At 49.6% G+C, this 22,782-nt stretch overlaps 1 protein-coding gene across 1 annotated transcript; it reads right to left on the bottom strand.

Moving 5' to 3' along the window:
• Positions 1 to 20,473: 20,473 nt before the first annotated feature.
• LOC111141239 (colony stimulating factor 2) lies at positions 20,474 to 22,492 on the bottom strand. The gene is made up of 4 exons (XM_022493661.1): positions 22,325 to 22,492; positions 22,187 to 22,228; positions 21,386 to 21,511; positions 20,474 to 20,695 (listed from the first exon to the last, which is right to left on the bottom strand). The coding sequence occupies exons 1-4, from the start codon at positions 22,481 to 22,483 to the stop codon at positions 20,561 to 20,563; spliced, it is 462 nt and encodes a 153-aa protein (XP_022349369.1). The 5' UTR covers positions 22,484 to 22,492; the 3' UTR covers positions 20,474 to 20,560.
• Between the last annotated feature and the right edge of the window lie 290 nt (positions 22,493 to 22,782).

The following is a 22,782-nucleotide window of genomic DNA, read 5'->3' on the forward strand; positions in this document are numbered from 1 at the left end:
CTCTGTGATCATCTCTCAGTCAAGGCATGTATGTGGTAGATAAGAACACAGGGAAGCAGGAGTTTCTGCACTGGTGGCAGGCAGAATGGGTTGGGAATGGGGAAACTAGGCTTTTCCTCTTATTTCTATCAGAAACAGTCTTAAGGTGGCCATAGTGGTTCGTTCATTTGTTGTTTGTTTGTTTGTTTGTTTGAAAGTAACCCTTCTTTTGTTGGAGGAGCCAGGGATTGACCCAATGTTCCAGATGTTTGGGAGCCTCCAAGGGTTCTTTTCAGGCCTGTGAAGTGACACCGCTCACCCCCACCACCACTGTCACAGCCAGGCCCTTGATACTGATGTGGGTCAGAGGAGGGAGCTGAGAAATAAAATTCATTTCCAAGCTCTGGACTGTCTTCTCAGGATAGAGAGTCTACAAAGAAATAGGTTGCTTCCTGTGGGGAAGTGGGAGTAGCTGATGAACCAGCATCGCGTCCAGGGCAGGCTGAGAGGGAGGCCTGTGGCTTATATACACTACTACAGTCAAGAAATTGAGAGAACAACTGGGTAGGAGTGAGGTGACCACTCGTCCCTCAGAAAAACAGGAGTCTGAGTTCACAGGAAAGTGACTTTAAATAACACAGGTGGGCAAGCCCCAGACATTACTGTAATCTTTCACAAACATCCTTTTCATAGTATTTCTCACACATCCCCACCTTAATCAACAGAGCTGACCACAGTGAATGTCTTTCAGGGTGACTCAAGACCACTTCTCAGGCTGGCCACTGTGCCTTGAATCTAGGCAAGGATGCAGGTGCAGCTGGAGGTGGGACCAGCCCTGAATGGGCAACAACCCCTAAACAGTCCCTAACTTGTCATTAGGCAAAAGAAAATAGTGGCTTGAACCACTGTGGGTGGTGGAGATGGTGAGAAATGTTGGATTCTGGATATATTTTGAAAGGGAGAGCCATCAGGATTTGCTGATAGAATAAATGTAGAATATGAGAGAGAGTGCAGTCAGTGATGATTCCAAGGGTTTTGTTCTGGGCAGCTGGGGAAAAGGGCATGATGTGACCTGAGATAAAGAAAACCATGAATGGGCGCCTGGGTGGCTCAGTCAGTTAAGTATCTGCCTTCAGCTCAGGTCATGATCCCAGGGTCTTGGCATTGAGCCCCGCATTGAGCTCTACATGGGACTCCCTGCTCAGTGGGGAGTCTGCTTCTCTCCTCCCTGCTTGTTCTCTCTTGCTATCTCTGCTGCTGCTCTCTCTCTCTCAAATAAAATCTTAAAAAGAAAAAAGAGAAAACCATGGATGAGGTGCATTTGAAGGGGAAGATTGGGGGTTCACTTTTGAATGTGTGAAATGGATGATAATATCTACTTCCTGGACTGTAGTGAGGATTAAATAAGATAATATAAGAAAGCACTTAGCATTAGCACATAGCCAGCTTTCAGTAAATGTCACTTTCTCTTTTCCACTGTTAGGCAGGTGGCTGAAGCCTGAGCAACTGGGGTCCTCCCAGCCAATTTGACTAGTTGTCTTTCTGCAGAAATAATGAACCAATCAGATTCCAAGTCATTCTCCTCTCAGGTGGTTTTCTCACCCTTTAGAAAACTTTCACTGTTGCTAACAGGGTCTTTCACTTTGTCAAAGTTTTCTCAGCAATGTTGACACACCGATGTGATGAAGAGTTTTTGCATCAATGGCACCTTGGGGCCCAGGCAGCCCCTCTGGGGGTCTTACCCTTTCCATGTCAGTCAGTGTGCAGGTGACAGATGGGCAGGGGGGAAGTACCTTCTCACAACAGTGGGTAGAAATTAAGGGAAGGAGTGTTTCTGGAAGCTACACTTTTTATTTTCAAAAGATGTTTGAGTGCTGTGAAGTGTGTAAACCTGGCGATTCACAGACCTGTACCCCTGGGGATAAAAAGATATCATATGTTTAAAAAAAATAAAATTAAAAAAAAAAAAAGATGTTTGACATAATAATAGATTACAACTTTCTCTTAAGTCTTTGAATCAAAATAAACTTTTGACTCTGAATAAAATTGCTAGCACGTGGCCCATTACAGTTGCTGAAGGAACAAAACAGAGAAGGTGATAACATGGAATAAATTGTTCACAAAGGGCATACGTGTGTGCTTGGTTCTCTGGATAGCGGGGATAGAGGTGCACCAGGCATGCTAACTGAGTGCCATCTCTGGACAGGGCGTGTGTTTTAACTTTACTTGTTTAGATTTTTAGCAGTAAACGTAAATCATTCTTAGGACCTAAGAGTAATTTCTAAGAAATGTCTGGAACGTTCAACTACAGTTTGTGCAGCATTGCAGTGTGCTGGTTCTCTTGGGAGGTATTTTTGGTGTTTACTTTGCTTCAGCTGAGGGGCAGCCTGACCATGCTCTAACCACAGTGGGACAGACTGTGCAGGGATAGCTGAGATGGCAAAGGCTTAGGAAAATGGATGACCTTCCCCAGAAGTGCCCACACTTTCCTTGTCATCTGAGCTTGGTCACTGCTGAGACCCAGAGCCATGCTCCCTCTCACAGGGAACCTTTGCTTCAGGCAGAAATGTGTAAAATCCTCCAGGATTTTATTATGCTTCTGTACACTGGTTTATGGTATAAGGGCTCGCCATAGACGTAGGCTGCCTTTGACAGCTTGAGGATAACAAATCTGCGTCCAGTTCTTCCTGAGGGCTGCTTATAAAACTGGCATATATGAGAACAATGATCTCATTCTTATTCTGTTTAAATTCTGGAGATTGATTCATGGGTACCTGCCAGTGTGGGCATGAGCAAGTGAATCCCAAATATACATGCATCCCTGGCCTGTAAAATAGTTCAAGAGCCAAGCTAAGTTTCCACATGGTCTCTCAAGAAGGCTATCAAATTGTGCAGAAGCAGAGCATTTGAGTACCTACCCTAGTATTCAGAATACTGCCATTCTAACATTCTTCTGGGCCCATTCTTAGAGTCTTGAACAGCCAATTCTTGAAAAATAATAACAATTCTCATACTCTCTGACCCTTGGGGTCCTCTGCATTGTGCCCAGCTGGTTGAGGGACTATCACTGGGTGGGGCACAGATATCCATCCCCCTTCCCTCCTCAAGCCACTAAGGTGTGCTCATGGGAGTGGCTTCATTTTGGCCCCCAATACCGAATGCCCTCATTGGCCTTCTGCCTCATCCCTGATACTGCCATTTGTGCTGCAACTGTCCTTGCTTCTGTTTCTAACCCAAACCTTCATCTTGACATCCCAGCCCTCCTGCTTTGGTATCTTTGGAAATTGGTTGCTGGTGGAGAGGAGAGCTCTCCTTGATGGTGAGCAATGGTATGAGCATGTGGTGAGCAGCACTGCTGACCACTGACTTTTCCTCTCCTGACAGCCTTCCTCTCCCAGCCCATGTTGCTAACCTCTGTCTCACATTCCTCTCTGATCTCCTATGGCCAGAAGCCCAGAACTGTTCCAGACAGGGAGGATGTCCCCTTGCGTGGCTGATTACCAACATGCTTCAGCTTCATTGGGCATTACCTCTTGGTGTCAGCCTGGATCATGACCAGGTGAAGGCAGTGGTCATTGGGCAGCTTGGCATCCACTCATCAAAGTCCTAGCAGTTGAAGGTACTGGAGCTTCAGGCAGAAGGGTACTTGCTATATCTCAAGTCCAGTTCTTCATATGACCAGGATCAGGGTATCCTGAGACTGAGCACACACCCTGGCAGTATCAGGTCCCAGGGCTCCCTCACAATGTGTCCCTACTTCTTCCTGGATACTTCTGGCTCTGTCCAAGGCCATTTGACAGCGGTCTCCAAAAGCCCCAGCTAGCTCAGGACCAGAGGGTGGAAGAGTCAAGAAATTCTAGAAAATTCTTTCGTTCACTGCTTTATTATCTATGTCCCCCTCTAGAATGTAAGTACCAAGATGGTGGAGAATCTTTCTTGTTTCTCACTTTCCCCAGTGCCCCCAGACAGTGCCTGATATACAGTAATTAGGACCTCATTAAATTATTTATTTCTTAAATAAATTGATGCAATCTAACAATCCATCTATACTTGTTTCAGAAGAACTCACATTCTAGTCACTGGGCTGTTTCACAGTCCAGAGTGACCTAGATGCTGAGTTGGGAGGAGAGCTCCTCCTCCTTATAGGTGACCAAGACACAATTTGCTATGACCCCAGAAGATGGGGAAAAGTCCTTTTAGCAGGGTGCTAGCCAGCCAGTAGGCCACATGTCTCTTTAAAAGCAACAGGAAGCCAGGCTCTGAGATAAGCATGACTGCCAGTGTGATAAAGGTGGGGAGAAGGCCAGAAGGTGGAGAGGTGGGGCTGCTCTGTGGGGATGTCCAGGCCTCTGTGGCTGGCCAAACAGCACCACATGCTTCCTGTGGGGAACAAGGAGAGGAGATTCCCTCCAGAGGCCCTGGATCTGGGGCTGCCCCAGCTGCCTCACCCTTGACCTCACTGAGGTGGCTAAAACACAGGGCTGCTGTCCCTCACATCTGCTGTTCTTGGACACATAAGGGCCGCCTCTAGGGAAGGTGTTGGACTCATATGCTCTCTGCCCTGGCTCCTCTGTGTTTTAGTCTCTGTGTTGGTAAAATGGCTCTACCACACTGGTGGTTGTGAAGAGTCTGGGATGCCAAGGAGGGGGGCGTCAGTGGGAACGACAGGCTGGAGCCTCAAGGAGTGAGGCTATAGAAGGCTGTGATATGAGGTATGAGAGGCAATCTGGGGAAGGTGGATAGACTGGGTAAAGTTCAAGAAGAGGGTCCTGAGGCAGGCATTGGACGGACCCTTAGACACCCCCAGGTCTAGCTGGCTTGATGGTGCTGCATAACAAAAACCTGGCATCCCTCTCAGTATCTTATCCTTGCTGTTTGTGCTGAGCAGCAGGGAGGATAATGTAAGAGCACCTGACAAGAAGTCTCAGAGACTAGGGTTCAAGTGTCTGGCCATGTGACTCTGGACAAGTTATTTCTCTACTCAGAGCTTTAGTTACACCATCCGTGGAAGAGGGGTCATGGTCTCACATGATTGTAGTGAGCATTAAAGAAATGATATAAGTCATTCCAGTGACACTATGGGCTTCAGCTCCCCAATCCTGCCAGGGTCATCTTCTGGGGTGGGGATTGTAGGGGAACTGTGGACTGAACTAAGGAAGCCAGAAAACCGCTGTCCTGACTCAGTGGCTTGCTCCACCCTGGCCTCTGGCCCAGATTCTAGAGGCCTTAGTCAAGGGGTAGGTGTCAGAGCTGGGGGTTTCCCTGTAGGTTCCATGGGGCAGAAGCTTTGCAGCTCTCTGGAAAGCCCTCAAAACAGTTGGATGTAGCCCTGCTTGAGAAGAACTCAGAACAGACGGGTGGACCAGTTGGACCTGCTGCCTGGGGAAACCCAAGCATGAGCTGGCATCTGGACCTTAGTAGAGTTCCTGTCCATCCTCCAGCAAGGGTTTGTAGAAAGCTTAAAGAGCGGCTGGGGTCGTCCGCAGGCCAAGGGCTGCTCTCACTTGGAAATTGCTTGGCATCCAGTCTGTCCAAAAGTCTTCCAGTGCCTAACTATGCAGGCCTCTTCCACTCACATCATCTCCTATTCCCCATCATCCCTTCATTCCACCTGACCCAAAGCCCCTGCTAAGAGATGCCACTTCACCCTATACTGACCTGCTCTCTCCAGGATTAGAGTTCTTTTCTGATCTGTTGGTCTTCCCTGCCTCCATGATGCCACTACTGGCTCCCTCCCTTCTCTGGGACCAGAGGAATCTTTTGCAGATTCCTCTGCCTCTGCCCACCTCCTAGGTTTGCAGTTACCTTGGGACTTGATTTTTTCTCTTCCTGGCTATACTAGATATCTCAGACTTGCAATCTGAGGGCCAGATCAGGGCCTTCACCCTCCAACCAGGGTCCCTGCCTTTTCTTAACATGCTACCCCAGAGATAGCACCTCAGAATCATGGTATTCCCCAGACATGTTCTGTATACCTTTCTTTGCGGGAGAAATCCCACCATTATGGAGCTACCCTGTGCAGTCAAAAGAAACAATTAAGAATGATGATCCTGTCAAAAATCCCTTACCAAGTTTCCAGATCTGAACCAGTCTTATGACTTAAAACTCATTGACTAAAGAAACCAGATTACCAGAAGGAAAGATCCCAGAACAGTACAGCAAGTGTGCATAGTAATGTTCTCTAGCCTTTTCCAAAAGGGACCTGTGGTCATTTATTCAAGTAAGTATAGATACTATTTAACTGTAGGTAGTATAGATATCTAAATGTTTCAGGGACTATTGAACATAGGATTTGAGTTGAAATTGTTATATGGAGATCTGAAGGAATATAAACCTTCAAGCATATGCAGTTCAGATAATAAATAGATTCTTTACCTGAATCCTGCTCATCATGGGCCTTCTGGATCCACACACCCATCCAGTAATATAATCAGATAAACACACTTGATTAGCATAATTCCCTACCTTAGGTCCTTGATGTGTGAGGTAAGAGCTGTCAGAGAGAAGAAAACCAAGTGGAAGCCTCCAAAACTTCCTGTTCCAGCCAAAAGGGTGTATCAAAAACAATGTAACATTCCAGAGGTCATGGCAGAAATTAGTGCCACCATTGAAGACCTAAAGGAAATCCATCAAATCTTCATTTAAGTCACCAGTAAAACCCAGATATCTCCTAGAAGATGGCACTGGGCTACTACCTGTTCAACAAGTGGTAGCCATAGTTATAGCCCCTGTGCCTACCAGATGTTGTATTTTTACTACAGCAGATTAACATAGCCTTGAGCATTGAGTGGCCACTGCTCTTGATGACTTCATTCTTTTCCATCCCTTTCAAACAGTTTGCATTCACTTAGAAAAAAAAAACCAGTATCAATTTCTGGGCATAAGTTTTTTCCTCCTTCTTTCTATCATAATATAGTCCCATGAGATCTGGACCATTTGGACATCCCACAGACCATTACACTGGTCCAGTCTGTCAGAGATGTCATGCCAATCAGACAAGGTGATCAGGAAGTGACTGACACTTTGGTGACCATGACAACACACATGCATGCCAGAAGGTAGTTTCAGAGCCGGCCACAGCAGCAAACTTTTTAGAGATCCAGTGGTCTACAGCCTGTCAGGAAATTTCCTCCAATGTATAAGACAAATTATACAGAAGAATGAACCATGTTCAGTAGGCCTCTTAAAGTTATGGTTGCAACCTACTGCACATCTGGGAATATTATTCTGACCCATATCCCTGACAGTAACACAAAAGCTTGCCATCTTTGAGTGGGCTCCCAGGCAGGAGAGGGCTTGGCAGTAGCCTCAGGGTATTGCACAAGTAGTCCTGCCCTTTGCACTACATAAATGATCAGAACCTATGGTTTTTATAGGTGTCAATAGTGGTGAAAAGATGTTGTTTCCCTGGGATTCTGGAGCAAGGCCATAACATCTACGTGGGGGGATTATACACCTTTTGAGAAATAGCTCCTGTTATACTACTGAGCCCTAGTGGAGCTGGAATGATTGTGCAGCTAGAGCTACTTGTGATGAGTTGGTTTCTGCCAGACTTACTAAGCCATAAGGTCAGGTGGGCCTAGCAATAACCCATCATAGGCTAGAAGTCATACATCTAGAGTCAAGTATGAGCAGGATCAGAGGGCACAAGTAAGCTCTACAAACAGGTAATCTAAAACTTTATGCCATCTACTTCTGTGGGACAGGAGCCTCTCCCTCAGCTCACACCTACCTCTGCGTGAGTGATCCCCCTAGGACCAGCTGATGGAGGAGGCAAAATCCCAAACTCGGTTCACAAACAGGTTAGATCTGTATATGGACCAAGCCAAAAATGGTTAGAGACTATACTATTAGCTCCACTCAAGGATGACCTTGAAAGGCAATAGTGAAGAAAAACCCAGTCGGCTAGAGCTTCAGGTGGTACATCTGGCCACAGGCTTTGTGTGGAGTGGTAGTCTGAAATTAAAATATATATGTACTCATGGACAGTGGCAAATGGCTTCGCTGGTTGGTCAGGGACCTAGAAGAAAGACCAGAAAACCTGGAACAGGGAAGTTGAGGATAAAGGAATGTGATGGACAGATGTCTGTGGTACAAAGTATGAAGAGTTTCATATTGCATGGTAATGGTCCCCAGAAATCCTACCACAGTGGAAGAGATACAATAATCAGGTAGAAAGGGGTGCCTGGGTGGTGCGTTTGGCTAAGACTCTGACTCTTGGTTTTAGCTTAGGTCATGATCTCAGGGTCGTGAGATCAAGCCCTGCATAGGGTTCCATGCTTAGCACTGAATCTGCTTGAGTGTCTCTCTCCCTCTACCCCCCTTCCTCAGATTGTACGCACACGTGCTCTCTCTCTCTTTTTCTTTCTCACAAATAAATCTTTTTTTTTTTAAATCAGGTACATAATACTGACTCTTCAGTTGATTCTATCCAGCTTCTATTGTTCTACCCCAGTACGGCTCAATGGGGACATGAATGGAATAGCCATGAGGGCAGGGATGGAGGCTCTGTATAAACCCAGTACCATGATCTCTTACTTACCATAGTTGATCGAGTTACTGCCATTGTCCTATGTCTATCCTACCAGCAACAGAGACCAACCTTGAGCTCCAGATAGAATATTGTGTCTCTTTGGGGGGGATCTCCTTTGCTGAAAAAAATTGCTATGCCTAAAATCATGCCTTTGTCTAGAGAGGGCCTGTATCCAATTACTGATGAACCTTGACTTCCTCCTCCCTCCAGCTCAGGAAAACTTTAAAGGACCACCTTAGCTCTAGGATTCTCCTTTGGGTTAGCTGAAACTTTTGTTGTGACTGCATTAAGTCCAGCTTCTCCCCCTGCCCAGTCCTGCTTCCCTTCTCTTCCACAAGCAGTCCTGCATGCTAATCTCTGTCTCAGAGTCTCTGTCCCAGGGACCAGTCTGAGACAGGCAGCCAAGTCATGGTTTTAGCAAGAAGATCCCTTCAAGGTAGAAATATCTCACCCCTTCCCAGGGGTCTCTTGGACTCTATAGAACTGAATGTGTCCAAGTCAGCCTCAGTCTCCCTACCTATGAAAAAGGCTAATCACCACGTCTTCATCTGGCTTGGAGTCTCTCCCCTTGGCTAGGACCTTTGCGAATATCAGGTCTCTGGACCCTGGAGGTCATAGGTATGAAGAGAAGAGCTGGCCACTTAAGAGCTAAGCATTTTCTTAAACAGTGGGCCTGCATCCTCTACTTGACATTCTCCATTGTGCCCACAGAATCTGGACTCACAGTAGTCCCTCAGACCTTTTCCAGGACAAACAGGTCCACCATGCTGTGAGTAGGTGGCCCCAGGAGAAATATGGGGGATGATTTCCTTGCCCCCAGGGCTTAGAAAGGGAGGTGGGGACAAGAGAATGGATTTATTCTTGAGTCTAGTTCCAGGGACAATGAGGGCCACTGCCCGCTCCCTTCCTGGGGACCGTGGGGTAGGGCAGATTAGTAAAAGTCTCTCAAAGCCTCTGGTCACAGTGACAAGAGGAAATTCCAAGAACTTCTAAGGGCCAAAGTCAGGACAGAACTACTACTACAGCAGCCAGGGACTAGCTGGGACTGTCGCTGCTAGGGACTTTAAGTCTGTGTGTCAGTCTGTCACTGCCACCGTCCCCAACTGGTCTCTCCATCTTTCCCTTCCAAGTTCTGGCTGAGAATTCCAGTGCCAGGGACTCTGTCAGTATCTGTCCATCTGTTACTTTCAGGAGCTCTGAGCTATGTATGTCTCTTTGTCTGTCACTGTCATGGACCTGCTCTGTCTGTGTCTGTGATTCCTGGACCTTCGGATTGCTGATTCTAGGGAAAGATGCTCCTTCTTATCATGGGGACTCACAGTAACAAGAGGACCCAGGCCCATAGCCACAGCTAGTATTTTTGTTTAGTCATGGAGCCCAAGTCTGTGTCTCTGTCCCTGAGATTCATAGGCATTGGAGCCTTTGGCATGACTATGGCCTGAGGCTCTTGCAGCTTTCACTGATTTCAGCCTGAGTCCCAACACTGGATGGGACTTGCATTTCCAAGGATTGAACTGGTGAGAGATGAGGTGTTAGGGTTTGTCTGAGCCACAGCCCTTCTGTGAATCTGCAAGGGGCTGGCAGCAGCTGCCCCGGAGAGATCCCAATGGGATAAGGGGCCTGAGGGCTGTGGGGGTCAGCTTCCTGGAGTGTGGGAGGAGAGGGGAGACTCTGAGTTACCATGTAGTTTCTGACTAGAAGCTGTGGCTCTAGCAGCTGTTGCTGACTCCCTGGCTTCCCCTCCCAGCCCATGAAATGACCCCACCCTCCTCCAGCCCTGCTGGCTGAAGAAGTCTGGGCAGGAGCCAGGGCTTCCACCAGGAGAGCTTGGGGCTGCCCCAGGCTCTGGGTAGGAGGAAGTGTGACACATTGACCAAGAGCTGGGCTTCCCTCCCTTTTCCTGTTTCCTTTGAGAGAGTACCCAAATCCATAAAGCGGGAAAGGGAGCAGGCAGCTATGCTGGTATTAGATTCCCAGCTCCCCTGGCTCCTGGGTGGCCCAAGGTCATCCTCTTGACTCACTTCTCAGATGCTGTTGTTGATAAGGACAATGCTAACAACATCCCTCACTTTAAAGGTGTACCTTATAGCCTTGTGCTGCTCTTTGTCCCACAGAGCATTTTCTAAATGTTGGGAAATTCATACCTTTTCATCTTGATTTCTGTAAAACCTATGTGGATTTCTTTTAATCATAGGTGAGAAGAGATGCCTTTTCATCAGACCCTGGAATACATTTGGCCACTGTTGACACCCATGCAATGAGGGGATTCTCCTCAGACCTAGGGGATAGGGCAGTAGTTCAGAGCAGAGACCCCACAGTCCCCTGAGGGGACTTGGGATGGTAGTGCAACCTAAGGCCCAGGAGATGGGCAGGCAAGCCTCAGAATAAGTGTTGAGAGGAGTATGCCCCAGTAGAGCACATGTCCATTCCTTCAGGACACTGGTCTTGTTTCCTGTGGACAGATGCCAGGCACTTGGCTGGGGTGCATTCCAGACACAGGGGCTGGTAGGAGAGCTGTAGCTGGTTAGTGTTCCTGGGTCCTCAGGCTGCTTGAGGGAGTCAAGGTGGTAAGCAGTGGGGCTGGGGGGTGGGGGGTGGTCTGCAGGGCTCGTGAGAGCCAGAGTGGCAGTGTAGGGTCTTAAACCAGATCATAAAGCTTGAAGTTCACACTGAGCCAACAGGCAGCCCCTGCGGGACACAGCCAGACTAGTTTCCTAAAATGTAAATATCTCAAGGGTTGGGTTCCCTGTAGAGCCTGGTACAGTTCCAGATATTTCATAGGCACTAATAAATATTTGTTGAATGGATTCATGAGTGTGTAAATCCATCAGGCTACCATGGGGAGAGAAGTAGGGAGCAGTCTGTCTAGAGACGAATGTCCATGAGCCATCTGTGAAGAGATGGGCTAGGCTGGGGCAGGGCTAGAGGATGGAAAAGTGCACAGATTTGGAAGGGACCAAGAAAGTGAAAGCATAAGGATGTGGTGGGGAATTAGCGAGGGAATGGAGACCCTGAGAGGAGCCCAGAACACTCCCTGGCATGGAGCCCCTCAGCCTGTCTCTCCTCTAGGATGGTAGCACATAATAGTTTTCTCGCCACCCCCTCTCCCCACCAGAGACTCTGGCGCAAGAGACTTATGGACAAGGGCTCCACTGCACAACACACTGGCAAGTCAAACTGGGCCATTTTTGACAACACTGCCCCCGAAAGGAGATGCAGATGTGGAGGCAGCCCCTACACAGCCAAGGTAGCATGGGGAAGTGGCGAGTGTAAATGGGCTAAGTTCTTTTCTTATCAATGAGCTGACTTCCCTGCAGCCCGCTCAAGCCAGGCTCCCCAAGGGCAGCTCCAGCGGTCCTGTGAGCAAGGTCTGGGGCCCAGGCTTACTAATCAGATTTGGGTTTTGTTTCCCAACAATTGGCTTGTCACAATGTTCACAGCTGGGCAAGACTGACCAATGCAGGGAAAAAATTCCAGAAATGAGGAGGACTTTGGGAAGCAGCTTCAGATCACATGAAAGGAAAGGAGAGGTCAGAGTGATGGATAAGCAATTTCTACAAAAGGCAGGAGAACCAGCAATACTACTGCTTATAGAACACTTTTCCTTAGAAAAATATTTGGCAGTATATCTACTAAAACTAAAAATATGTATGTCCAGTGATCTGGTAATTCCACACCATTCCCAGCATTTCCAACAGAAATGCATACATAATGCTCACCAAGACAGGAGTACAGGAATGTTCATAGCTTTATTAATGTGAGCCAAAAAGCAGAAACAGCCAAAATATCCACCAGCAGTGATATGGGGACATACACGGTGGGACACGATAGACTACTTTGCAGAAACAAAATAGAATAGACTGCAGCTCCATGCAACAACCAGAAAGAATCACACACACATAATGTACAAAAGACATCAAACATAGAAGCACAGTCTCTGATTCCACCTAAATGAAGTTGAAGAAAGGCAAGATGAATTTATGGTGAAAGTGGCGAGATACCCAACGAAGTAGATACTAACGGGAAGGGGAAGAGCACAGGCAGCCTTCGGGGGTGCTAGAAAATGCTCCCTATCTGGCTCTCCGTGTTGGTTATCTTGATATAGGCATACATAGAATCTCACTGAAATGTATTTAATGTACAACTTAGTGAAAACTCAAAACAAATATTTTTAGAAAGACTTTTCTCCGCCTCCAAAAGAACTGCAGGATCTTGAAGAAGATGTGGACCTTGCCTGTGGGTGAGGGTCCAGTAAGTCCATTTGCGGGCAGAACCCGGGGAGTTTGTGCTGATCTTCCCTTGAAGTTAAGAGAAAGAAAAGGGAGACAGGTTTAAAATTAATCATCTCTTAAGTTGAAAGAGTAGGTCTGGGCCAGAGATAACATCAGTGGCAGCAACATGAAACTGTTTCACTGCTGTTATCTCAAACCACAGTGAAAAATAACTTGTGAAGCTCTGTCTTTCCTGGCAGCCCAGGGTCTCCTCATAGCAGGGAAGTTGGTCAGCCATTTGGGAGGGTCCAGTGAGGGGGCTTCTGGGGGCCAGGCCTGAGGATTCCAAGGAGCTGACCTCCTGTGTGGCCTGCACAAAGGCCAGGCCTCTCTGGGCCCTGGGGGCAGGGAGCATCCCGCACCAACTGTAGGTGAGAGGACCCTCCCCTCAGCCCCAGATCCCAGCCTGGGGGCTGGCTCTACTCTGACCTGCTCTGCAGACCTGGATGCCCTGAACATTCTGCCCGTCTCACTCCTTGGGGAAGCAGGGTCAGCATCAGGGTGCTCTCAGGAGAAACGGGCTTTCCTGACCTTGTCCTGTCTCAGCCTCCCTCTGTCCAAGCAGACTGGTCTGGGGCTGGCACTTCTCTGTGCCCGCCACAACCCTACTCGACAGTTTTAAGAAAACTGAGGCCTGAGAGAGACCTAAATGCCAGATTTCTTTTTTGTGAAGCCCATGGAACACTGTGGGAGGGGCCAGGATAGGATCTGCTAGATTCAACCATGTGCCTTCAACACGAATAGCAGCTTGCTCAGAAGCCCAGGTTGGCGCAGTATGTGCCTGGTCCATGCAACCCCTGGCCCCCACTTTCAGTCATAAAGACCCTGAATTCCCAAGCTCATACATATATAGGCAGCCAGGAAACAAGAGGAGTAAGGGCTCAGGACCTAGTTTCCAGGACCCCACTGGGGGCTGTGTGGTGCAGGCTAGATGTGTAGTCCCACCTGTAACTCTAGGCACAGGACAGTTGTGAGGTTAACTGAGGATGCCTTGGGCATCCTATCCTGCCGGCCAAGGAAGAGCAGCCAGGCCTCTTTTGCTATCCATGTTATCTTAGAAAGAGGATCTAACCCTCTGGGCTTTTGAGGGAAGCAGCCCCTTTTAAAGCTAATCACCAGCATCTTGATTGAATAACTGAGTTGGAGAGTCCTTCGATACAGGCTCCCACAGGACCCCATTTACCTGAAGACACTGAAGATGCAAATTTTCCATAATCAAGGGAACCACATGCTCTGTGCCACCATCTTGGTGCTCAGTATGTTTCCTGACATCCAGCCACATTCACATTTATACCACTACAGGGTAGGAAGCCAAGGAGAAAATCCCAATCCCACATGGCATCATCCCAGCCTTGATGCCATTCTGGCCCTTTCACAGGGGCCTTGCCACGTTAGCTTCATGTCCATCATTTTATTTCATGGACTGACACATTGGCTGTTTCTGTGGATGAAGTTTGCCTCCTCCTGTGTGATCTCCCACATCTGAAGGCTGCATCAAAGCATATAGCCATGCTAAGGCCTGTGACAGAGACTGCCATGTGGCTGCCAGCAGGGCGATCCAGTTCTTAAGGCCTAGCGTATGGAAGAGGCTATATGAACACTTTTGTGTGTCCTGGTTCTAACCTCAGTACTGCTGAGTTCTTAGGGGGAAAGGGGGACCCCCAGGAGGCAGGAGGTGATAGAGTTGAGGTGGTCTCTAGTGAAGTCCCTGTGAAGTGAAGGGAGAGGCGCTGTCCTACTGTCCTGGGAAGTCCTGATGTATGGGTGAGCCTCTGTTCTCAGGCCACCCCACCTTGCTCTCCTTCCTGGTCTAGAGATGGCCCTAGCAAACCCAAGAGTGTTTCCTCAGGGTCAGGCTAAGCATGACCCTCACCTGCCTTTGGTTATCTCCCTTGGAGGGATATAACTTGGTCTTTTTTTTTTTTTTTTTAAGATTCCATTTATTTGTCAGAAAGAGAGAGTGTGTGCACAAGCATGGAGAACAGCAGACAGAGTGAGAAGCAGGGTCCCTGCTGAGCAGGGAGTCCAATGTGGGACTCAATCCCAGGACCCTGGGATCATGACCTGAGCTGAAGGCAGATGCTTAACTGACTGAGCCACCCAGGCCTGGATATTTTGCTTGGTCTCCTAGGAAAAGAGAGTGCCTAGGGCCATTCCCAGCCAGCCGGAGGTCAGGTCACTTGTGCCCAGGTATCCAGCCCAGAGCTCTGGACTTCCAGTGTACCAGCCTCTCCACAGATGCTAAAGCAGTCATGCCACTAGGCTCTGAGGAAAGTGTGGGCTCTGGCCTGCCTGGGTCTCCAGAGAAGTACCCACATGGCTCTCTACCTGGTTCCAGCCCCCAACAGGAGCAGTGCCACTGTCCGGATGTGAGTCTATTAGAGGGAGAACTAGGACACAGAGAAAATCCAAGCGGCTCTCACTGCAGGGTCTCTTCATGGATGGCTGTTTGGGAGCCTTGGCCAAGGTTTAAGGATGACAAGGGTATGGAGGCTGTTACTCTTTGTGGAAGAACTGACATCCCACCTTTATTCTTACCAACTTTCCTGTTTCCCAGAAGAGGCACCAGAGCCTGTCAACCTTAGTTTCCTAGAGTTGAGCCAGATGCTCTGAGGCCCTATAGCATGACAAAGACGCTGAACCAAGGCTGTGGTCTGGCCTCTGGGGCTAGAGCCCACCCTGCCTTTATGGATTGTGACTGAGAGACAGAGGTACCTGTTCAATGTCACACAGCAGGTTAGTGGCAGACCAGGCCTGTGTACACACCCTGATGTCCTGAACTGAGTAATGGGATGACAAGGGTGTACAAGCTAGGCCCCAGTGCTCTACTGTTAGATGCCTCAGGCCCAGAGGTTGGAGCAGTAAAGTGGTGGGTCTTCTCCCCATTGTGTCGCTGCAGCCCCATCCTGCCGTGCATCCCACACCCTCTAGTGCTTATCACAGAGAAGTAACTTTGGGAACCCTGAGCACGCATGTGAGGTGCCCGAGGGACAGGAACTCACAGCCTCTCGGGGACATACCATGGGCTTTCTCAGGACTATAACCATCCTTGACCACTGAACCCATTAGCCTTGACACCTGAGTGACAGGGCTGTCCTCCATGTTCTGAGATAATCTGGCAACTTTACTCAGTCACATTTGCTGACCTCCAGCCTGATGTGGCTTCTCAAGGTAGAGATGTGCAGGGAGTAGTCTGAGAAGTCTAGAGCAAGGGATGGGGGTTGGCAGGGCTATGGTAGGTCTGTGTGTTGGCTGTGGGCATAATCTTGAGCTTCAAAGCTAAGCAGTCTGTCAGAAGGTAGATGTTGCAGACAGGTCTGGCCTGAGCTATATTGTGGTTGCAGCTTAATACCTAATTGTATTCCAGAACAATAGATCTTTTATCTTTCCTGGTTTGGCGAAGGACCTCATGGTCTGAGAGGTTTGAATGGTAGGAGGATGTCACCTCCAATAAACTCTTCAAATCAGGGTTAGGATTTGAATTGAGGGTGAGGGGTCCGAAGTTGGTAGCTCAGTGTGGCAGTACCTCAGGACCAGGGCAGCTGGTGGATTCACCAAGGCAGTGCCCCATGCTCTGGGGTGGGGCCAATAGTAGTCAGCAAGGGTGCTTTATGCCAAGGGGGCTCTGAAGGGTGTTGTGGGAGATTTTGCAGGTGAGGGGCTTTACTTTGAAGTTGGAGAGCTATTTTCTGGTCTAGAAGAAGCTGGGGGTTTAGAGATGTCCCTGGTCCCTGTAGGGCCCCCTACCTGGTCCAAGTTCCCCACTATGCCCAGCCATCTGTGAGTAGGCTGCAAGCCCCCATTCCTCTAAGCCATTTACCAGGTCTGACCTTCTGTGGTCACATCAGCCCTCAGCAAGGGGCAGGGGAGGGGGTGGAGAATGAGATTTAGAGCCCCCAAGAGCAGTAGTAGAGACCACACAAGGGAGGGGCTTGAGCCTTAAGTCTTGGCTCTTGGATCCAGGGATGGCTGGGTGCTGAGTGAAGCTGGGGGTGGGGGGATCGAGGAAAGGTTCTGATTCGAGTTCTGAAGGACACAGGGAGAAGAGGGCTAGTAACAAGCTGCATAGATTGATGGAGCCCTTCCTTTGTCCACTTTGCACCAGAGGGGCAGCAGAGAAGCTGATGAGGAGGGGCTCCTGCTCACCCTCACCCTCTTAGGCCTCTCCTCCTGAGAGACTCCTGTCTCTCCAGGTCAGAAGTCCCGGTAATGGGGCCATCAGCCCCAGCCCCCTGCCCCTTCCGGTCTGTCATGGGCCCCAGGAGACTGGACTCTTCGTGACTCTCACCAGCATTTACATACACCAGCTTTATTGAAGTAGCAGGTGCTGTTAAATCAGCTACAGAAATATTTCCTCAGGCACACCCCTGCCCCCATTACCCACCCACAGTCTCATCAGCCAGCCCAGGGCCAGCGAACTCCCACCTTGGCTATAAATTGTTCCCAAGGCTCCTCCAGTCCTATTTCTTACAGCTCTAACCAGGCTCCAGTGAGAGGATAGGGTCTCAGAGGCTGTTCTTGATGGTTTTACAGGATTTCCATCCTTCTATGGATATGACAACACTCTGTAAGGCTTCCTTAAACTGTGAGAAGTTACTTTCCTCAGTAGTACAGTTCTTGGGTGATTTTGTTGGCTAAATAAGAAAGACATATTTAAGTCATATTTTTAGCAGAAAAAAATAAAAGCACACTCTCTTCTATAAGCCACAAGGGTCCTATAATAAGCCCTCCACTGCCTAGGAGATAACTTTGGCAGGCCCTCCCCATCTATCTTAGGGACACACTGGGGGCCATCTGGTGATAGTGGAGTACAGGGTCTGAGGCCCACCTGCAGCCGTGGGGTGAGAGCCAGCAAAATGTGGGCAGGTCCCACAGCAGTCCAGGACAGGGACACAAGGACAAGCAGGGTGGGAGCACACAGGGGCCTCTGTAAGCAGGGGGCACACACGGGAATACCTCCGTCATTTCCCAAGAACATACCCCCCTAAACCACTATCCATCCATACATAGTGGATTCCCAGTGAGGTTTATCAGCCCAGAAAGAGCCCCGGGCATGGCATGGCAAACCAAAACTCCCTTGGACTGGCTGCCCAGCTGGGGTTGGCACTGAGCAGCCCTTCCCGCTCCCCAGGCTGATTACACAACAGCCCTGCTCTGAACTCAGACCTGCTCCACACTGACCCCTGTGCATGGGGGCTTGGCAGAGGGCATCACAGAAACCTCTGAAACAACCGCTAAATCCCCACCCTCCCAACCCCTAGCTCCTGTCAGTGAGTGCACTTTTTTGGGATCAGAAAGTAGTATGTAAGGCCTCACATGTGGCAAGTGGGGGCCATAAGAAGCCCTTTGTCCCACTGGGTCCCTGGCTATGGTAGCCTAACTATCCTCTAAGAGCAAACAGTAACTTACTTTCAGCTTTGGGCAGATTCTGGTGAGTTCTTCCATGTCCTTATAAACCTTTTTTATGTGAAGGTCATACTTGTAAGATTTCGTAAGTTCCTTCAGGGTGGAGATGAAGTCTTTTGTAAACTCACCATAGCAGGGCTCCTGAAACGGGGTGAAGGGCAGGGGGTTGGTGGTAGTGTACAGTTGAGCCCCAGCCTTCCAGCCCTGGTCACCCTGGCTAGATGGAGCTCTGAACTCAAATTCAGGCCCTACCCTGATTGCCCCACAGGTGTCCCACAGGTGCTATGGTGTCTGGTCTCTCCCTAGGCCCAGGGCTAATCTGGGAAAAGCCTAGAACCTGGCCACTGATTCATCTGTTGACTGAGCTAGAGGACCCAAACTCAAACTCTTTTTCTCCCCGGATTCCTCACTCCAGTGTCTTTTGTTCTTATCTCTGTGATGGGTACTGACTGGGGTGATGATCCCTTTCAAATGTGGTCAGAAAGGTCCATGTGGCAATAGCACCTTACCTCACTGGTGTTCTGGGGCCTTTTGAAGGAACCCTGAAAGCAGGAGAAATCGATCAGAAACACAAAGGGCCACTGAGAGCAAAGTGATGTTTGATGAAGACCCAGACTTACGTTGTATATAATGTTGTCAGCCGAAAGTTCTTTCTGAATTTCAGCACAGACTGCCGTGTGATTATCGTAGGCAGACACGTTGGCTGTCATCATGGAGGCGCAATGGTTTTCTGATCCCCAGAGTGCACAAGCCAGGAACACGTACAGGTACATGGTAGGACTGGAAGGTAGCTCCACGCTGATCTGAGCCCTGAGCTTGGCAGCATTTCTGTGGAGAAGTGTACCTATATAAGTGAGTCTAAGGAAATGCTAAGTCTCTTATCAGTCATCACTGGCTTACGTGGAAGACAGAGAGGACCTTATCGCTGGGCAAAATGTGCTTTTCATGCATTTTCTATGACCACAGCACACTTCATGGATTCTTGTCTTTGCTGAAAATCACGCTTGCTCTAATAATTTTTATTTGTAATCAAATTTTGAGTCATGACCTCTCTGCCTGCCTGTTGGGACAGGTCTGTGACCAGGACCGGTGCTGTCTACAGGTGCAGGCCAGAGCAGAGAGAGTGAGTGGGGTGGAGAAAGAGCAAGACGGGCACCAGCTGCACCAAGCCAGCTTCCTCAGGCCCACCTGTCAAGGAGAAAGCTGGTCTTGCTGTCCTGTCTGCCTGACACTTGAGGACACACCCACTTCCTCATAGTCCCCAGGAGGGACACAGGGGAACAGGTTCCCGAACACAGCCTCCAACCTGGCAGGCAAAGCAAGTGAAGAACAGAGCACTGCTATTTCTTGGCCTGAAGGCCTTGGGTTTTAGAGGAACGCCCCTGGTTGGATGCAAAACTTCATGTAAAAAGAAAAGCCAGCTCACAAAAATGCCACACTAGAGCCATGTCCTGATAAATTCTGAATATACATTCTGACTCTCACAGATTAGGATCACCCATTTGGGGGAAAGTTTGGTAAATATTCTGGGCCCTGACCCTGTGGTTTGTTTTTTTTGTTTCCCCCTGAACAGGTAATCTATCTACTGGTTCCCCTTGGGAGTGGCTGAGGCCCTGAGTGTGAGGGTCAGGGTGTGGCCACAGGGCCAAGCCTCTGAGGGGCACAGGTGTTTTGCCTCACTCTAGGGCAGGCCCATTCAGCCAGTGACCAGCCAAGCTCCAGGAACTCCCAAGCCTTCTCAGGAAGTAGGATGGCCTCATACCGGAGCAAAGTTCCCACTGACCAGGTGCCTTGAACTTCCAAGGGAAGCTAAAAACCTCTTTCTACAGTGGGAGCCCTTGAGTAGCCAGCGAAGCATATCTGGGTGTGCAGGTGCAGCACCTAGGCCAACTCTTACCTCCCCTCTGCTCTGTCAGGGCTGCCCCTGCTGGAGCATCCTGCCCCGTCCCCAACCTGGTGGCTCCTCTTCCCCTCACCCCTTGCCCTGTGGGGAGGAGCACACCATCAGCATTTGCTCATGGTCAAGAACAAACTGGAAACTACACAAATAAGAATGGGCTTTTAATAATTTATTATTATGGCAAAACATCTTGAATAAATAGAGAGTATGATCTTAAATAAATAAATAAATAAATATTAAAATACATAAATATATAAATAAATATTACTGATCCCTGCCAATGTAAAACGTTCCCCATTCCCCATATACCAAGCTGGTAACAAGGGCAGCATGGCCCAGAGCAAGTCCGTGCCCCCCACCCTGGCCCTGGCCCTGGCCCTGGCCCTGGCCCGCCCTGTGGTCCCTCGAAGGTGAAGATCCTGAGTTTCAGCAGTCCGTGGGTAGGAGTGCAGTGGTTCGGGAACTACACTCTCAGGGCTGGCTCCTGGTTGGACCGGCCTCTGTTGCTTCTGGCTGCCAGCAGTCAAAGGGGATGTTAAACAGAAATTCCTTCAGGTTTTCTTTGAAACTTCTGAAGGTGATAGTCTGGATTGCACAGGGAGTTTCCTTAAAAACAAAACAAAACAAAACTTTTAAGTTCAGGTGTGAACAGGTAATGTGTGGGAAGCACCAGTGTGTTTCTGCACTGTCTTCTGGAACTCAGAGGCCAGAAGGCCCATTTGGAGCCTGCCTGCTGACCTGGGTCAGATGACAAGCTTGCCACCACGTGTCACCCAAAGGATGCACAACTTTGCCAGTGGCAGCCACGGCCAAGAGCCTGACAACACGCCAGCCCGAAGCTGGTCTGCTGGGCTGGGCGGTTGGGCCGGTGTCTCTTCATTCTCGGGCCAGCAACCCAGAAGGGGCAGGAGTCCAATCTGAGTGTGACCCCCTCCTTGCTCCCCTGCAATTAGGCACCTCACAAGGGGCCATGGAGGTGGCACTTGGGCCCCGGAATATACCCTAGACCTTAGGCAGGACCTGAGTTTCCTTGGGTTTACCTCACCTCTGACCTCACTGATGATAATAAGGACAGAAGCAGATCCCTCTGGGGAGTGTATAGGCCCCTGGAGCTCCATGGCTTTAACTCCTAGAGGTGAAAATGGGCAGGGCTGCTCAATCTCTAGAGGGGCAAATCTGTTAACACAGAACCCCTTTGGAGTCCTGAATAGCTACAGCCAAAGGTCCCTCCTTATCCACTCCTCCACCGTTCTAGACCAAGACCTTCCAGCTTGGGACCCTGACGTGGGCACTCACCGGGGTTTCGAGGCAGTGCTGCTTGTAGTGGTTGGCCATCAGGGTTAAGGGTTGCTTGAGGCTGATGAGGCTGCCCCGCAGGCCTTCACTGTACAGCTGTAGGCGCGTCTGCAGGCATGTCGGCTCCTGTGGGAAATGTCCGTTTCCTGGTAAGTAGTGGACAAGTGCCCTCTGGTGGGCACATGACACCCTCCCCGTCACTCTTTCCTGTTCTCAGCCCTGTCCCCCAAGAGTAGGACTTGGGAGGGGCACAGGATGATGCCGGGTTCAGTCATACACACTGCTCTGTCCGTGCCAACATGAATCTGCACCATTCAGCTCAGGCCACCCCCAGCCAGCACAGCCACTTTCCCTGGCATCTTGAGAGGGTCCCAGGCCCCAGAAAAGGAGGTCACTAACCCCCACCATTCAGGGAGAAGGTAGCAGGGTGGGGCATCCTGCTATGTGAACAAAGCTTGTTCCTGAAATCTCTCTGTGCCCCTCTGTAGCCAGCATGCTGTCTCCACAGGGCTTAGTCTCATGAGTGCCTTAAGCCCACAGCCCCTGTGTCCTGCAGTAACTCCCGCCTACCCACCTGTCCCCTGGTGACCCCTGGCCCCTTGAATGCTAGGTCTGTCCGTGGCTGCTCAGCTAATGGAGTTCACGTGAATGCCACAGGGGCAAGGCCGGTGGCCTCCTGAGAGCCCCTCCTGGCAGCCAGCTGACTGGAGTGAAAGTGGACTGACCACCCTGTGAGAGTCCCTCTGAAATGGAGCCACCCCCAAGGTAGAGGGGAAGGTGTGTTGGAGAGAAACATCTTACCTGGCGGTCAAACATTCCAGAGACGACTTTTACTGGTTCATTCTGTAGAAAAGAAAAATACCATTTTATTAAGCTGACAGGCAGGGCCAGTCCAGGCCAGCAAAGTGGCCCAGGGACAGCCTGCACTCCCTCACTCACCATCACAGCAGTCTCATCACTACTTTTGTTCAGAAGGCTCAGGGCCTCTTGGATGGCATCCACGTGCCGAGAGGGTCGAGTGACAGGTCTGGGTAAGCTGGTGGGTGCAGAGATGCTGCAGACCACAGTGCCCAGGAAAAGCAGGTTCTGCAGCCACATCCTCCTGAGGACTTTAGCCTTTCTCTCTGAGCACTGGGCTCACTGGCAAAAGAGCTCTTATATACACAGTTAGAGGAAATGATTAATGGTGACCACAAAACGCCAGGGAGGCGGGGGAACTACCTGACCTGTGGAATCTCCTGGCCCTTATCACACATGGGAACGGTGAGCCTTTCCTCCAGGTGGTCAGGCTCAGGGGTTTTCATTAATGAGCCCTTCCAAGAATTGGCAGCGCATCCGCCTGCCTCCTTGAGCACTCTCCAACCCTCCCTGGGTAGTCTGGCCAATGAGACTGCCCC

The sequence above is a fragment of the Enhydra lutris genome, unplaced genomic scaffold (assembly GCF_002288905.1).
Source record: "Enhydra lutris kenyoni isolate GAN:26980312 unplaced genomic scaffold, ASM228890v2 scaffoldscaffold5, whole genome shotgun sequence".
Lineage (NCBI taxonomy): Eukaryota > Metazoa > Chordata > Mammalia > Carnivora > Mustelidae > Enhydra > Enhydra lutris.

What these genes read in the sequence shown, in the direction of transcription:
- LOC111141239 (XM_022493661.1), bottom strand. Translation starts at nt 22,483, where the DNA reads ATGTGGCTGCAGAACCTGCTTTTCCTGGGCACTGTGGTCTGCAGCATC. An exon ending in CTGGAATGTTTGACCGCCAG is followed by an intron (nt 21,512 to 22,186) that starts GTAAGATGTTTC and finishes CATTTCCCACAG; the next exon opens with GAGCCGACATGCCTGCAGAC. An exon ending in AGCACTGCCTCGAAACCCCG is followed by an intron (nt 20,696 to 21,385) that starts GTGAGTGCCCAC and finishes TTTGTTTTTAAG; the next exon opens with GAAACTCCCTGTGCAATCCA.